Source organism: Theobroma cacao, chromosome 1, assembly GCF_053813885.1.
Source record: "Theobroma cacao isolate CCN51 chromosome 1, ASM5381388v1, whole genome shotgun sequence".
Lineage (NCBI taxonomy): Eukaryota > Viridiplantae > Streptophyta > Magnoliopsida > Malvales > Malvaceae > Theobroma > Theobroma cacao.
Window position 1 is genome coordinate 42,454,925 of NC_142639.1, and position 17,141 is coordinate 42,472,065.

Genomic DNA, 17,141 nt, shown 5'->3' on the forward strand with positions numbered 1-17,141 from the left:
ATCAAACGGCTTGGAAGCTGATATTTTAGCTTTGTCCGGACAGAACAGCAACAGAGTCAGCATACAAGTATTTGACTACCAGCTATTTTTTATACTCCAACGTGGCACGGTTTTGTTGGTAAAATCAACCCTGGTCAAAATCCCAAAGTACCAGAATCTACAGCTTCTGAGTTTAACTGCGAAAAAAACAGCAAAAACAAAGCCACCGTCTGTAAATTTTTTTGTCGGGTTCTGTAAAGTAACCGCGCTCCAGCTGGTCGCATCTTCCTACGGTCCGACATTCAGACCACAACAAACGAAAAAACAAAAAAAAAAAAAGAAAGAAGAGGTTTATTATATTTAATATTTTGGATATTTTTAATTTTAATAGAGAACAAATAAATATAATAAAATAAGCAAGGAAATGATTGGGTGTAAATGATCTGTTAGCCAGGCTTCTTTCATTCAGTAATCAGTTAATGTGTCTAAAATTCTTAGAGTCTAACCCCTCCAGCACTGTCGGTGGAGTTCTCCTTGAGCGTATAAGGAGCTCTCGTGGTTGCTCTGTCGCTTTCGTCTCTCGTAAGAAATTTCCCTGCTTACAGCTATTATTTAGATAGAGAATCAAAGGCCCTTTAGTTATTTCATTTATTATTTCTGTATATATATTCTTAGAGAGAGAGACAGAGAGAGAGAGAGAGTGAGCTGTTTCTTTGCATTGCTCGCCGATTTCCCTGTCCTTTCATTTTCAAGGTTCGTAGATCAGTTTTCACCCTCAGGTTTCCCTTTCTCTCGTGTGTTTTCCTGCAAGATCTGATGTAGATTTGGTCTCATTTTGCCAGAGATTGAAGCGATTGCTTCGTTTTTGAGTCTCGTTTCAGATTTTAAGCGTCAACACTCTTTTCTTCTGTTGTTTTCTGAGGTCAATGTTGATAAGAGATAGTTTTAGCTTTGGATAAAAACTTTTCTTGGTTTTTTCACGGATTTGTTTGGGAATTTTGAAATTTTCTATGGTTGATTTGTAGTGCATTTCTCATCAGAAGATTTTTGCTCTAAATTTTAAAATTGGAGTGCTCAACTCTCCTTATATTTTGTCTTATTTCGCATCGAAACTTTCAGAATTTGGTTTGTTTTTGTGAACGCTTTGAGCTGAAACTTGCCTGCATGTGTTGAAATTTTCTGTTAAAAGAAGTTTGGATTGAACCTGTCAATTACTTTGTTTACTTACTGAGAACACTTAGCAGTCGAATTGATTGAGTGAATTAGGTGGCATTTTTGGACTACATTAGAAGAAAATCTAAATCGTGGAATCGCTAAAATAAAATACTTCAAATTTTATTACAATTTATTATAGTAATTTCTCTTTTACAGAAGTAGTTTCTGAGGCATTGAGAATGGTAATGATCTGTTTCTCATTATCTAATTTCTTTTTCCAGATTTGGGCTCAAAAACCTACTCTTGAAGTGGAGGATTAATTGAAGTTAATTGTTACTTGCATTTGTGATAAAGGCATGCACATATCTTGTTGATATCTATACAACCATTTGTATCCATTGTTCACAACTGAAGAAAGAAGCAGGTGACGATGGAATCAGAAGGAGACGTCGGGGTATGTATTGAAAGAAATATTTAGAGTTGTCCCTGATTTGTAGTTTGCTTCATTTGATTAGAAAATTGGGGATAAAAGAAAAGTAAACCACTTATGGGTTCTTCATTTTTTTATTTTGTTTCCACTTCATTAGAAAATTGTACCAAAATAAAGCTAAGTACCTGCTAGAGGTCCATTGGAGTAAAACTTGTTGGTTTTTAGGTTCCATAATTAAAAAAAGAATTCAAGTTTACTTTGTTTGCAATTAAGTTATTCAGTTTATTATGAAATTACATCCTAGTTATCACTGCTCACTTTGTTTTCTCTGTACTTTGATTTGTGTTCTTAGTTACAGTTGGGCGTGTCTGTTAGGTTTAGATGTTTTTACTTCGATTATGAAAGTTGTCCTTCTGTATTGCTAAATATGTGACTTGGTAATCTTTGATTGACCAGGGCAAGCCCATGAAGAATCTGGGTGGCCAGGTGTGCCAAATCTGTGGTGATAATGTTGGGAAAAATGCGGATGGTGATCCATTCATTGCTTGCAATGTATGTGCATTTCCTGTCTGTAGGCCTTGCTATGAATATGAGAGGAAGGATGGGAATCAGTCTTGCCCTCAATGCAAAACAAGATACAAGAGGCACAAAGGTGCTTCGAACATTAATGTCTCACTAGATATTCACATGGTTTTCAAAAGTTTCACATATATATTACATTTTTGAGATTTTTTGCTGTCATTTAGGAGTTGTTTATTAACACAGAGTATAGAATACATTTTCATGTTATTGTACTCAATTACCTTTCAATATAATTATCAATAATTTTGCCAATTATATTTCTCACTCATTGTTTCACTGGTTCCAGGTAGTCCTGCTATTCTTGGAGACAGACAAGAGGATGGTGATGCTGATGATGGTGTTAGTGATTTCAATTACTCATCAGAAAACCAAAACCAGAAGCAGAAAATTGCAGAAAGAATGTTGAGCTGGCATGCAACATATGGTAGAGGGGAGGATGTTGGTGCTCCAAATTATGATAAGGAGGTTTCTCATAACCATATTCCCTTGCTCACCAATGGGCAGGAGGTAAGTCTATAAGCTGTCTATAAGCCATTGACTTGCCATATAATTGATCATGCATGGAATGATGGATTGGAATTTTGCTTTTCACACTCACATTGTAGGTTTCTGGTGAGTTGTCTGCTGCATCACCTGAGCGGCTTTCTATGGCATCTCCTGGAGTTGCTGGTGGAAAACGTATGCAACCTTTTCCTTTTATTGCTGATATCAATCAATTGCACAAATTGAAATTTATCGTTCATAATAGGTTCTTATGCCTAATTGATTTTAATATTGAAACTGCCTTGCAGCTAATATCAGGGTTGTGGATCCAGTGAGAGAGTTTGGTTCGCCAGGGTTAGGCAATGTAGCGTGGAAGGAGAGAGTTGACGGCTGGAAGATGAAGCAGGAGAAAAATGTTGTTCCTTTGAGTACAGGCCAGGCTACTTCTGAAAGGGGCGCTGGAGATATTGATGCCAGCACTGACGTGCTTGTGGATGACTCTTTACTGTGCGTTCCCATCTGATTAAATTCTAGAACTTTTATGAGGTTATTTGGTTCTTGTTAGTAGTCCACGGCAAGTTAAAAAACTTTTAGAATCCCAATCATACTTCTCCAATCCTTTGTCTAGGATGTTTCTAAATCCTGCAATGAAGAATATTTTCTGAACTAGGAAAACCTGGATATTAGTAACCATTGTGAACTTCCTGGTGTATGGGAGCTGAACCTGCTACAAATCTGTCTTCCCTAAGTTTAATTATCAATAGCCTTACTTCTTAATTTGCAGGAATGATGAAGCTCGGCAGCCTCTATCAAGGAAGGTTTCGATTCCCTCATCTAAAATAAACCCTTATCGGATGGTCATCATTCTGCGGCTTATTATTCTATGCATTTTCTTGCACTATCGAATAACGAACCCTGTTCCAAATGCCTATGCTCTGTGGTTGATATCTGTGATATGTGAGATTTGGTTTGCAATGTCCTGGATATTGGATCAATTCCCTAAATGGCTTCCTGTTAACCGTGAAACGTATCTTGATAGGCTTGCCTTAAGGTAGGCTGTTTCTTCTTGCCTATCTCATGAATCCTTGTTAATATATTTTAAGCAGGTGCGTTGTTTCAGTCCCTTTGTCTAATTCTTGTTTTTGTGATTTAATTTCCTTGTCTGTATAACAGATACGATCGTGAAGGAGAACCATCACAATTGGCTGCTGTTGACATTTTTGTGAGTACTGTCGACCCATTAAAGGAGCCTCCACTCGTGACAGCCAACACTGTGCTATCCATTCTTGCAGTTGACTACCCAGTTGATAAGGTCTCCTGCTATGTTTCTGATGATGGTGCTGCTATGTTAACATTTGAAGCACTCTCTGAGACATCAGAGTTTGCCAGGAAATGGGTACCTTTCTGCAAGAAATATAACATTGAGCCTCGGGCTCCAGAATGGTATTTTGCACTGAAGATTGACTACCTGAAGGACAAAGTTCAAACATCATTCGTTAAAGAACGTAGAGCTATGAAGGTAAGGGTTAGCCTGGTTGGTACTTGGTTGTCTTATTGCTCCATATTCATATTTTCCTCATGTCACTTCTTTGTTTCTATTGCAGAGAGAATATGAAGAATTCAAAGTTCGAATTAATGGGCTTGTTGCAAAGGCACAGAAAGTTCCTGAAGAAGGATGGATTATGCAGGATGGTACACCATGGCCTGGTAATAACACCAGAGACCATCCAGGAATGATCCAGGTAGGACTATTTTTGCATTCATAGATGCGCTATTCATGCATTTGCTCTAATCAGGATGGTGTATGTTCTTATTTTCTAGTTTATTAATATACACACTCAAAGGTAGACTGGAAAAACTCCACAAATGGTTTTGTATGTTTGCCACGTGCCCATTTAATGGCATATAAGGAAGTTAATATTAATGGACACATGAGTGAAAAACAACTCTGCTTCTGTGTTTTTCCACTCCATTCACAGTGTATTGGATAATCATTCTGTTATCTACATGGTAATCATTATTTTGAATCAGTTTTATTTGATTCCCAGAGTTACAAGTAATTTGCATCCATTATTAATGTCACTAAGGTTTTGTAAAATTTGTAGGTTTTCTTAGGCCAGAGTGGGGGCCTTGATGCTGAGGGCAATGAGCTGCCAAGGTTAGTTTATGTTTCTCGTGAAAAGCGTCCAGGGTTCCAACACCACAAGAAAGCTGGTGCTATGAATGCGCTTGTAAGTGGATTCCTAAATTTCACCTTATTTGTACTTTTTGTTGTCTATCTTATCTCAACCTAGCTGTCATTGACTCTTTCTTGCAGGTTCGAGTGTCAGCAGTCCTTACTAATGGACCTTTCTTGTTGAATCTTGATTGTGATCACTACATAAATAATAGCAAGGCCTTAAGGGAAGCTATGTGTTTTCTGATGGATCCAAACCTTGGGAAGAATGTTTGTTATGTTCAATTTCCACAAAGGTTTGATGGTATTGATCGGAATGATCGATATGCCAACAGAAATACTGTATTTTTTGATGTAAGCTCCATATCTTTTACAAAGCAAAATATTTGCACTTCTGTTAATGATGTTACTGATTGGTTTTTAGTTTTTACAGTTATGTAGAATGTCTGGTCTGTATCAGTTTTTTTATTGAACATTCTGTTCTATAGAATTCTTTTTGACACATCTTCTATACTTTGTCAAATTCCAGATAAACTTGAGGGGTCTGGATGGCGTTCAAGGACCTGTTTATGTCGGTACGGGATGTGTCTTCAATAGAACCGCATTGTATGGATATGAACCTCCACTTAAGCCCAAGCATAGAAAATTGGGGGTGCTGTCTTCACTCTGTGGAGGTTCCCGTAAGAAGAGTTCAGAATCAAGTAAAAAGGGATCGGACAAGAAGAAATCTGGCAAGCATGTTGATCCTACTGTGCCAATATTCAGTCTAGAGGATATAGAAGAGGGTGTAGAAGGTAAACTATATGCTTTCTTGTCTTTTGGTTTTAGTGGTAAATATTAGTTAAATGCCTTTTTTGGCCTGATGAGGAAAAGTCTCTTCCATGTCTTCCCTTGTGCATTTGTGAAATCAGGTGCTGGGTTTGATGATGAAAAGTCACTACTAATGTCACAAATGAGTCTGGAGAAACGTTTTGGTCAATCTGCTGTTTTTGTTGCCTCTACACTTATGGAGAATGGTGGTGTCCCTCAGTCTGCAACACCAGAAACACTTCTTAAGGAAGCAATTCATGTTATTAGCTGTGGATACGAGGACAAAACAGACTGGGGAAGTGAGGTAAGTTGCTCTCCCCTCTCCTTTTGGAGCCCAAAATGTTTATCGCTTAAAGTCTTCAGATAGTGTGTGATTCCCACTAAATGAAAAATTGATTGCCAGATTTCAAGGCTATTGAGTTAATGTTAGTAAGTTACTGCGTTATGTAAAGGTTGTTTCTTTTCAGATTTAGAAGAAGAAAGGAATTAGAGTATAGTATAATACCTGATAAATTGCATGTCGGTGAATAGAAGCTTGTTTAATGTGCATATTTCGCTTCCTAGGTGAGGGACTGTCTGCATATTTAAATCCCGATTTTGAATTTTTGAAATCGATAACCGTTCCTAGGAAGTTTGACAAATGCTTGCCTTAATTCTGTTTAATGTGATTTTGAAATTTTGTTGCATGTGCAGGATTATCTCTTGTTCTCTATGCATGTATTTTTGTTTCATCTTCTCTATTTCTTTCTCCTTTTATCTGCCATATTGGAGTTAAATTTTCATACTTTCTTCTGCCTGCAGATTGGGTGGATATATGGTTCTGTTACAGAAGATATTCTTACAGGATTCAAAATGCATGCCCGTGGTTGGCGATCAATTTACTGCATGCCAAAGCGCCCAGCCTTTAAAGGGTCTGCTCCTATTAATCTTTCAGATCGTCTGAACCAAGTGCTTAGATGGGCTCTTGGTTCTGTGGAAATTCTTTTCAGTAGGCATTGCCCTCTTTGGTATGGTTATGGTGGTAGGCTGAAGTGGCTTGAACGGTTTGCGTATGTTAACACTACGATCTACCCGGTTACTGCTATTCCTCTTGTCATGTATTGCACACTGCCAGCTGTCTGCCTGCTAACTAACAAGTTCATTATCCCACAGGTTAGTCCTCTCTGTAACCTATGTTTCTTTTGCATATATTCACATATAATCCTGTCTGACACGAACTTGTTGCCTATCTGGCATTTTCAATTTTAATCTGTTATCTTTTTATCTATTTAGTGGATAGTAGTCACCGTTATGAGTCTGGAATAAGTTCATATTTATATGCTTTTGTGAAGACAAGTCTTCTCAGAACAGACCTTATTACTACTTTTTTCTTTGGACCAAATTATTAGCACATCATTGACTCCCTTTATTTTCTTAAATGCAAGCTACAGATTGCTGCATTGTATGCTAATCTTTTTTTGTTTGGTTTGCTGTGACTGCAGATTAGTAACATTGCTAGTATATGGTTTATATCCCTCTTTCTTTCCATCTTTGCCACTGGTATCTTAGAAATGAGGTGGAGTGGTGTTGGAATCGACGAGTGGTGGAGAAATGAACAGTTTTGGGTTATTGGTGGCGTTTCGTCACATCTTTTTGCTGTTTTCCAAGGGCTTCTCAAAGTACTTGCTGGCATCGACACGAACTTCACCGTCACTTCAAAAGCATCAGACGAAGATGGGGATTTTGCTGAACTTTACCTGTTCAAATGGACAACCCTTCTCATCCCACCAACTACTCTCCTCATTATAAACTTGGTGGGGGTTGTTGCAGGAATCTCCTATGCCATTAACAGCGGTTATCAATCATGGGGTCCCCTCTTTGGTAAGCTGTTCTTCGCCTTCTGGGTGATCATCCATCTCTACCCCTTCCTGAAAGGTTTGATGGGACGCCAAAACCGGACACCCACCATTGTTGTCGTATGGTCGATTCTGCTTGCCTCCATTTTCTCTTTGCTGTGGGTGCGGATTGATCCCTTTACAACCAGAGTTACCGGGCCCGATGTAGAAGTGTGTGGAATCAACTGTTAAGAGAGGGATACCTGATAAAAGACTGAACGCTTATTTGGTCTCACCAAGCTGCAAATGCCAAAAGGTGGGGAATCACGTTCATATCTTGTTCTTTTGTCTTTTAATTATAATTTGTGTATGTCGATTCACATCATGTGCAGAGTATAGGTTGTATGAAATCATCTTGTTTTACCAGGAGTGTAATGTAATATTTTGGACATAACTTATGGTTAAGCACTGTTGGAAAAATACAATTTATTCAAGTAGATATGTTCCGATTTTATAAGCAAAATTCGAGTTCGATTCATCTATTATTCCTGGATTGCATGTCAGTACAGAACAACCTTGAGTCTACCTGTAATCAATCATTGAAATGTTTTAAAGTAACGAAATCAACTTGATTAAAGTAATTAAATATAATGTTAATTTAAAGTAGTGAGATTATTTAAACGTAAAATGAGTGAAAATGTATATTTCTGTCATCATTTACTTGATAACAAGTTTAACAGAGATACATTTATACAAACAAATCACTGGCTGGGCTGCCTACCCTCGGGAAACACAGGGACATTTACACATATCCAAACATATGGCTTTGGGTCGCACGTGGTCACCCCACGTTGTTTGCATGCAACCCCTGACATGCACAACCAGCACATGGATTCATCAATTTATCTTTTTTCATTTTTTGGGGGGGAATAATTCTGATTATCATTATCCTGATCATGGCTGTGATCAGCATTTCTCTGACACGTGCAAGATAGATGTTGTGTCACACGCCACAGTTGCTAGGAAGCCGCCACGAATAATCATTTTACCTATATATATAGAAATAATCCTTTTTTTCTCTGGTTACTCCGTCAGTATTGTTGTTTTAAGACACATCCCGAGCTTTTCTGTGTCACCAAACGATTATTCTCAATGGCTATCATCAGTAGTGAAGAACCGGTGATCTCTAGGCTGGACAGAGTAGACAACATGGTACATCCTTTTCCTTGATGTTTTGAGTATGGCTTTCCGCTTTCTGTTACTACATGAACATGATTATGTCTCTTTCCAAAATCCACAAGAATGAATTAATGTCGACCCATAGCAGAAGGCTAATCTAGCAGACTACTGGTACTCTGTTAGATTAACATTTGATGATGTTTTTGTTTTATTGCATGATCAGTTAAGGCAGTTGGAGGAAATAAGAGGGTGCAGCAAGTCGCCGAGGAGCTCTTGCGCATCCACCCCATCAAGTGGGACTTTCACCAGCGAGGGTCATCCATCATCCGTGGATTTGGCCTCCCCAAGCAGCCTGGAGAAGCACTGCCGTCCTATCGATCATGTGATGGTGGAGACCCAGGTTAAAGGAACGCTCATCCAGAGGCTGGACCAACTAGAGGACCGTCTTCTAAAGGTAAGAACAATTAAGTACCGATATGGCGTTTTGATTGATTATTTGATACCCAAGTAATTAGTCTGATGGTTTTCTTTTGTGCGTTTGAATCAGCTATGTCTGCGGTTGGAGGAAGAACTAGAAGCAGAGAAGAGGAGAGAAGAGAGTGTTGAGAAGAGGCCTGCGCACAAGAAAGGGATTAAGCAATTTGTGAAACAATGTGTCAAAGGAAAACACTCAAAACACAAGTTGAAGCAAGGAACTGGGGTTGAAAATCTTGATGTAAAAATATTGTAAAATATCTCTCTGTCTCTCTCTCTCTCTCTCTCTCTTTTTTGGTACAGTGTTGTGTTGTTTCTAGTCTTGTCTCCAATTGTTACATGGGAGTTTTTGCATGCATGCAGTGAGGAATTTCCTATATCGGGCCATCTGGGCATTTATATAGAGTAACTAGTGTGGTTTTCCATACCTCGACATGGGCTGCGGCCTAAATATCTTTCACCCTAAGGCTTGTGCTAACATGAGAGGGGAGTATGCCTTCCATATCCCAATTTTGTTTCAAATATCATAGATCACAAGCCAAAAAAAACTTCCTATTTAAAATTCAAAATTAGGTTTGTAGTTTTTGGGAACCCCACTCTTAATAGTTTTTTAGAAGCAAAACTAGGCATCTAATCTAAGCACTTGAACCAAAAAAATTAAGTATAAATTAAATCCAAGTAAGCAAACAGGCAACAGGCAACAGGCTAGACCCGAACTTATATTGATGATTAGTGGCCTTAATTCTGCGGAGACGTCCGCATATAGCCTTCTGCCTCGTCCACACGTTTATTTCCTTCCTTTTGATTAGTAATTAGTGGTAGTGGCTACTAGCATTATGTTTTGCCAAAATAATGAAAGAACAAAAAAAAATTTAAGAAGCATTTTTTCTTGATGACAAGACAAGAGAAAATTGTCCGTTCGATTTGGTCAATCCTATCCTTGTCGTTTATCCGACCCTCTAGATGCAAAGGTTTGCCCCATAATTTGTGTCAATTAATATCTACGAAGGAAAAACTGAAGTGATACATGATGAACCCAATCTTTGGACAGCTGTGTGTTTTGAGTACAATTATTCGAACCAAACTTTGGTTCATCAATCCACTGGCTATAAGATGATCCCATGGAGCTACGAGTTGATGACCCCACCGGTTTGATAATGAGTCCTTTGCTTGGATGGAAAATGTAGTGGCCTAACATGCATCTACCATTGATTTTCTTTTCTGTGTCTAATTTTATTTTCTTCGGAATAAAAGGTTGCTCTCAGTACTCTCTCTCAGTCGAAGGGGAGGAAGAAAAACCCACACCCACATCGATCTTTATGATGGGGACCGTTGCTAAGCTAAGCTAAGATACAGACATGGCATTGCCAAGTGTACCGTGACGAGCATCGCTCAAACAACCAGTGGTTCCTACTTCCTCATTGGAATGGTTCCCGGGAGAGGGAGCTAAGAAAACCAGGCCAAAAGTTTGTGTCACCGTCACGAGGAAAAATCTGGAATGACGACACTGCATGTGGCTTACTAGCAGGGGAAACTTTTTGACAATGGGGCCAACTGCCCATTTGGGTTTTGTTTGTTAATCTCCATCAGGTAGCTGCTGCTCCTCCAAGGTTGTTGAAATGGACTTATCAAAAAACACCCTCCGTGGAAATTTTTTTAATTTTTTGTGGGCCTTAAATCCCATCTCTCCCTCCCTGTTTCTTTTTTCTGTTTTGTTCGATGGTTTTCGTGTATGCTGGATGAACACAACAGTTTGCTTCTGCTTTTGGGGTTAAAGATGATGGAGAAACGAGAGAGCCTGTAAACAAGACGGAAGATGGAAAGCAATATCTCTGCTCGAGAAAGAGAGTGATGGATTGGAATAATGGACGAGAGGATGCTGTTATTTTGCCCATACACCTCCAAGTTGGAAATATCATTACAATTCTTATCGAATCTAATTCTCATTAGAATCAGACCACGAGAGGGAGAGGAGACGTGACTCCTCCTTTTCAACAATTATTTCTCTATTGAACAAATGCTACACACACATATATATGTATATTTAATTAATACCATGTGTTCATCAATCAAATAAGTTCATATATATAAAGGAAGAAAATTAATTAAGCTAATAAACATATATATATGTATATATTTGTTAGAATACGTGTGAGCTTTTGACAATTAAGACATGATTGCTTTAGAAATCGGTTGTGTAACATGTGGGACATGGAGGCAAAGATAAAATTAAGAAATTGGTTTTGAAGCATGATGCCGAAAACACATGCCTATGGCATGGATAATGCATATTATCCTCTCTTAATTTGTCTACATCTCTAAACGAATCTAGGCTACTTATTTAAGCAAATTATTCGTCTTAATTCCCTTCGTCTTCTCGTTTGCTTATTAAACTTTAGCACACCCTAAACCAACCAACCAAATTAAAATATCCATCATATTACCTTTGAAATTAAACAAATGATGCTACATGTTCGCGGTTAAAATTAGACCATAAGAATACCTCAAATTTGCGTACAACCCACTTGGCTTTGCTTTTCTCAATTGGATTTCACTCCACAATTAACCGTAAATCACCGTTGCCCTGACATCCGTTCCACTCCTTACTTCTGATTGGCGGACTCCAAAGCCTCCCCAACTCAAATCCACTTCAATTTCTAGTTCCACGTCCGCTTTCTCTGGTCGCTTTGAACACCTCCACCAAGCCAACCTGATAGAGTTATAGTCCTGCGTGATTGGCACAACCCGTCGCCTATCTCGGCAAAATTTGAACAACCGTTTAATTTTGAAATAAATTAATGATTTGTTTCATCTTTACCCATGACGTAAAAATGAAATCAGATTCATACATACATACATACATACATAGGTTTTTGACCATTAAAAACCACAACGCTTCTCAAGTTCGATTCATTTATTATTTTTATGGTTAAAGATTATTTAAATATAAATTAAAATTTGTTACATAGATTAATTCGTATAGAAAGGAAATGATAATATTTTAAAGACAAAATAATCTCGAGACGTTACCCCGTTCGAGTGTGGAAGAAATCCACATATTTAATGCTTCAATCTCACATCAAAGCAATTTAGAAAAATGATTGCTGAATTTCGAAAAAATTAATGAATATGAGAATATCGTAAAATAAATCTTTTGAAAAGAACGTGATGCCTGAACTACACGTACAAGTTCAAGTCGCAAATATAAAAAGAAAAGGGGTGAAGCAAATTTGACTCTCATTTCAAGCTAATTTGGTGTGAATTTCAATGACATTTCATTCGTATTCTCATATTTGTTTCTCCCGTTTTCCTCTTCCCCAAGAAGCGCGGGCCTTGTCATATCCACTTTTATTTTTATTCCACAATATTTTTTCAAAGCACAAGCTTGCATTTTCTCCTCATTTCATTTCATTTCATTTCAACTTCAGTTTCTAGACGTTACTTTCTCTCTCTAGAACTGCTCTGCCTCCCTCCCTCCCTCTTTATTCTCTCTCTGTGCAGACCCCCAAAAGGAAATAAGAAATCTCTTTCATTAGTTTTCTTGGTAGCATCGATGGGGATATTATTTGAGGATAAATTGTTTGGTTGTTTATTGAAGGCGGTTCTTATTCTATCCTTTGATATTTACTCTTCGGATCCGTAAGCAACACACTCCAATGCTTGTATCACTTCACTATTATCTCCCTTTCTCGCTAGATCTGTTTCAGCTTTGCTCTTCTCAGTGGGTTTTTGACTTCAATCTTTAATCTTACTTTTTTTCTTGGTAAGTTTTGCTTTTGGATTGTGTATTGATCTTTTGCTTTTTGATCAAGTTTAGACATTGACTTTGTGATCAGCTGATTTGCATTTCCATTTCTTTGTTTCGATTTTTTTTTCTTTTTTAGCTAACATTGAAGTCTCGGAGGAATGGACTTTTATGTTGAGCAAATTTGGGAGTGATTGGGAGCTTGCTATTTTAACTCAAGATTACATTTTTTTTTTAAATGTGCGTGGTGATCCTGTAAACAGTTGAGATGCTATCTTTAATCAGGATTTTAGTTCTTTTGAGATTCGAGATAGCTGTTAGCTTTGGATACTTGTTCTTTGATTGATTTGATTTCGAGCAAAGAATGGATGGAAAATGATGGGGAGAGAATCTTTCCTTTGCTTTTTCTTTTTTTATTTTTTCATTTTTAAGCTTATTTGAGATTTCTTCTAACTTTATTGAGCAATATTTGATGTTTTTTAATTTGTTAATTCTGTAAAATTAGTGGCTTAAATCTTGACTAATACTAGAGATTCAAATTAATCTCTACCGTAAAGCCTAAAGATTGCGTTCTTATTCTGGGTTGGGTTTGTAGTCACTAACCAATATTCACGAAATCTCTTTTGATCTTATTCTTGCTTTGCCTGCGTTTTATTCCTTCCAAGAGATAAGTTTTCTTTTTAAATAATTTGTGTTTTGTCTTTTATAATCTATAAAAAATGTTGTATAGTTCTTTTCATATATTGATTCGTCTTATTCAAGATAAAATTTCTTTATCTTGGGAATAGAATCGTTGGCTTTGTCAAATTTCTGTCAAGTACTTATCTTAGATTATTCTAAATTATGATCAGATCTGTCATCTGACAGAAACTTAAGATGCTTGTAGCTGGCAATTGGCTAATGCTTTTTGGTTGTTTCTTATTAATTCTTTGAGTTCTGGTTGTGATCAATAGAATTTCAGTGTGTATTGTTGGTTTTCTTCTATTTCAAACTGGCCAGAGTAGTCACCTTTGCTTACTGATAATGCATGTGTATTCTCACGTGAACACTTTCTTGCTTTACTATGTTTGGAAAAGAAGAATTTGTGAAAATCTGATAATTATATTTTTGTGTTGCATTTCTTTTTGAAGGATGAAGTAATTCTATCCTAAATCTATATTTCCTTGTCAATGTAATGGTTTCGTTGGCTGACCAATGTTTGTTTTCTTTTTTCTTATGATTTGTTATCTTTCTCTTAAACCTTACTTCTTATTTTTATTTTTCTTTTAAGAGAATTGATGCCAGCTTGCATTCTTTTGCCATTTTTATGGTCATTTTCCTCTTTTTTCCTGAGCTGTTCTGTATGCCCATGTGGTCCAAACATTTTCTGAGCATTGAATCTATTACTAGATGGGGTTTGATCTTTTAATTTGTTTTAACTAGTTATATATTCTTGGCTCATGAATTTCCAGCTAACTGAAGCATGTGCGGTGGTCCGGAGCAATCAAAATCTGAGTCCACTCCTGCATCAACTAGAGAACCAACACCTAACGCCAAAGACATGGATCATCTAACTGTGAAAACTGAAGACTCCTTTTCCAGCTTACTTGAGCTTGCTTCTAACAATGATGTTGAGGGCATTAAGCAATCCATAGTGCAGGATGCTTCTTCAATTGATGAGGTTGGACTTTGGTATAGTCGTGAAAAGAGCTCAAACCAAATAGTTGCAAAGCATAGAACTCCATTAATGGTTGCTGCTACCTATGGTAGTGTTGATGCAGTTAAGCTTATACTGACTCACTCAGCGGCCGATGTCAACCTATCATGCGATACAGACAAAAGTACTGCCCTTCACTGTGCTGCCTCTGGTGGATCTCTTCACGCAATTGATGTTGTCAAGCTACTTTCATCAGCTGGTGCTGATCCAAATTGCACTGACGCCATTGGCCACCGACCTGTTGATGTTGTTGTTGTGCATCCAAAGCTTCAGAGCATGAGAGCTGTTCTTGAAGAACTTCTTTCAGGACATGTTTCTGATGACTCTTTTAGGGAGCACAACTTAAGGATATCCATTGATAACTCTACCTCTAGCTCGCCAACCCTTTCCTCTTCACTGGAGAATGGATCACCACCTTCTCCTTCGAATTTGGCATCTTCTCCGATGGCTTCAAAATTCAATGATATACCTGTTAATTCTGCACCTGAGAAAAAAGAATACCCAGTTGATCCATCTCTCCCTGATATCAAGAACAGCATTTATGCAACTGATGAGTTTCGCATGTTTTCATTCAAGATCCGTCCTTGCTCAAGAGCATACTCCCATGATTGGACAGAGTGTCCATTTGTCCATCCAGGAGAGAATGCACGCAGAAGGGACCCACGTAAGTACCACTACAGCTGTGTACCTTGCCCTGATTTCAGAAAAGGGGCTTGTAGACGTGGGGATATGTGTGAATATGCCCATGGAGTTTTTGAATGTTGGCTACATCCAGCACAATACCGGACTCGGCTGTGCAAGGATGGCACAAGTTGTAATAGGCGGGTCTGCTTTTTTGCTCATACAGCTGAGGAACTGCGCCCGCTGTATGTCTCTACCGGTTCTGCTGTTCCTTCACCACGCTCATCTGCATCTGCTGCTAATGTCATGGACATGGCCGCTGCTATGAGCCTTCTACCTGGTTCACCCTCATCAGTATCTGGCATGTCTCATTCACCATTTAATCAGTCCATGTCTCCATCGGCAAATGGCCTTTCCCACTCATCTGCAGCATGGCCACAGCCAAATGTTCCAACACTTCATCTCCCTGGAAGCAACCTCCAATCAAGCCGCCTGAGATCCTCCCTTAGTGCCCGAGACATCCCACCTGAGGACTTTGACATGTTGCGTGATTTTGATGCCCAGCAACAGATTCTAAATGATTTAACCTGTTTCTCTCAGTCTCGTAACAATTCAGTGTCCGTGAGTCACTCTGGTCGGTCTAAAACATTAACTCCTTCAAACCTTGAAGAGCTGTTTTCTGCAGAAATCTCTTCATCTCCTAGATATACTGATCAGACAGCTGCTTCTGCTGTATTCTCCCCAACCCATAAATCAGCTGTTCTTAATCAATTCCAACAGCAACAGAGCATCTTATCTCCAATCAATACAAATGTTTTCTCACCCAAAAATATTGAGCATCCTCTGTTACAGGCTTCTTTTGGTGTTGGGTCTCCTGGAAGAATGTCACCAAGAAGTACTGAGCCAATCTCCCCTATGGCTGCTCGCATCTCAGCAATTGTTCAGCGTGAGAAGCAGCAGCAGCAGCTACGCAGCCTTAGCTCAAGGGAACTTGGATCGAACAATCTTGCTTCGATTGTTGGATCTCCTGTGAATTCTTCTTGGTCCAAGTGGGGATCACCTAATGGAAAGCTGGACTGGTCAGTCAATGGAGATGAAATGGGTCAATTGCGGAGATCATCATCATTTGAGCTGGGAAACAACGGCGAGGAGCCTGATTTGTCATGGGTCCAATCTCTTGTCAAGGAATCCCCGCCTGAGATGATGAAAGAGAAGTTGGCTGTTTCTGTCCCAGGTGGTGCATCATCTGTTGAGGTTCTGAATAATTCTAATTCCCAGATCGATTCTGTCGATCATTCTGTTATAGGAGCTTGGCTTGAGCAGATGCAGCTCGATCAGCTTGTAGTCTAGAGAAACAAGAGTTCATTTTTTTTCCTCATCAAGATAAGTGAAAAAACAGATTTCTCAAGGTACATAATTTTTATGGGTCTTTTGCCAGTGAGAAAGATAGAACTGGGAAGTGAAAGTGCTGAAGGCAGGAAAAAAAAGTGTGGCCTAAAGAGTAGGTGGAAAATTTCTGGGAATTTTATTCAAAATTTTTTTTATCATTTATTGTTTACAGCAGAATTCCTGCAAAAGGTGTAGAAAGCTTGTTCCTGGGCTAAATATTAAGCAATGGAGCCCAGGTTCTGGTCTTTCTCTTCCATCATATCTGTTTCTAGGATTACTATTTTTTACTATGATTTTCTTTATTAAAGGAAGGGTAGCTACATGTTTAAGGCTTTGTATCTTTTTGATGATATTTTCCTTGGGAAAATTAGTGAAAGAAAGAATTCTGAGGGAGAGGGGAGGTGATTCTTTTTTATGTAATGTAGAAGATATGCATTTTGATTAGAAAATGCATTTTGTGGGATCATATGAAGGACGGGGAGGCAGCAGCTAATGCGTTTCCTTTGGATGATGTAAAACCGAATTAAAGTTGTGACTATTATTTCAATACCTTTATTATTTTTTTCTATATATATATATATATATATATATATGCTTGGCTTGCTCTT

At 38.3% G+C, this 17,141-nt stretch overlaps 2 protein-coding genes and 1 pseudogene across 7 annotated transcripts; all 3 read left to right on the top strand.

Moving 5' to 3' along the window:
- Positions 1-408: 408 nt before the first annotated feature.
- Positions 409-7,952, top strand: CEV1 (Cellulose synthase family protein). Of its 3 annotated transcripts, none has more exons than XM_088807136.1 (15): positions 409-561; positions 1,416-1,588; positions 2,021-2,216; positions 2,433-2,653; positions 2,752-2,824; positions 2,938-3,136; positions 3,414-3,680; positions 3,803-4,148; positions 4,234-4,371; positions 4,735-4,860; positions 4,947-5,159; positions 5,335-5,599; positions 5,717-5,919; positions 6,417-6,767; positions 7,097-7,952. In XM_088807136.1, exons 2-15 carry the CDS (start codon positions 1,565-1,567, stop codon positions 7,679-7,681), a joined length of 3,207 nt encoding a protein of 1,068 aa, XP_088663262.1. In that variant the 5' UTR covers positions 409-561; positions 1,416-1,564; the 3' UTR covers positions 7,682-7,952. The 3 variants fall into 3 exon arrangements, with proteins under 3 accessions (XP_088663262.1, XP_088663258.1, XP_088663267.1); XM_088807132.1 differs by having other exon boundaries at positions 555-732; XM_088807141.1 differs by lacking the exon at positions 409-561 and adding an exon at positions 744-758.
- Positions 7,953-8,484: 532 nt separating this feature from the next.
- Positions 8,485-11,200, top strand: LOC108662584 (uncharacterized). Of its 2 annotated transcripts, XR_016027016.1 has the most exons (5): positions 8,485-8,641; positions 8,832-9,062; positions 9,156-9,334; positions 10,337-10,672; positions 10,835-11,200. XR_016027016.1 is itself a non-coding variant. In XM_018123246.2 (4 exons), the coding sequence occupies exons 1-4, from the start codon at positions 8,582-8,584 to the stop codon at positions 10,419-10,421; spliced, it is 555 nt and encodes a 184-aa protein (XP_017978735.2). In that variant the 5' UTR covers positions 8,485-8,581; the 3' UTR covers positions 10,422-11,200. The 2 variants fall into 2 exon arrangements, 1 of the variants encoding a protein (XP_017978735.2); XM_018123246.2 differs by having other exon boundaries at positions 10,337-11,200.
- Positions 11,201-12,398: 1,198 nt separating this feature from the next.
- Positions 12,399-17,080, top strand: LOC18614626 (zinc finger CCCH domain-containing protein 30 pseudogene; annotated as a pseudogene). 2 transcript variants are annotated; one of them, XR_016027011.1, is made up of 2 exons: positions 12,399-12,721; positions 14,279-17,080. The product of XR_016027011.1 is annotated as a zinc finger CCCH domain-containing protein 30 pseudogene, transcript variant X2 (transcript). The 2 variants fall into 2 exon arrangements; XR_016027010.1 differs by having other exon boundaries at positions 12,400-12,845.
- The last annotated feature ends 61 nt before the right edge of the window (positions 17,081-17,141 follow it).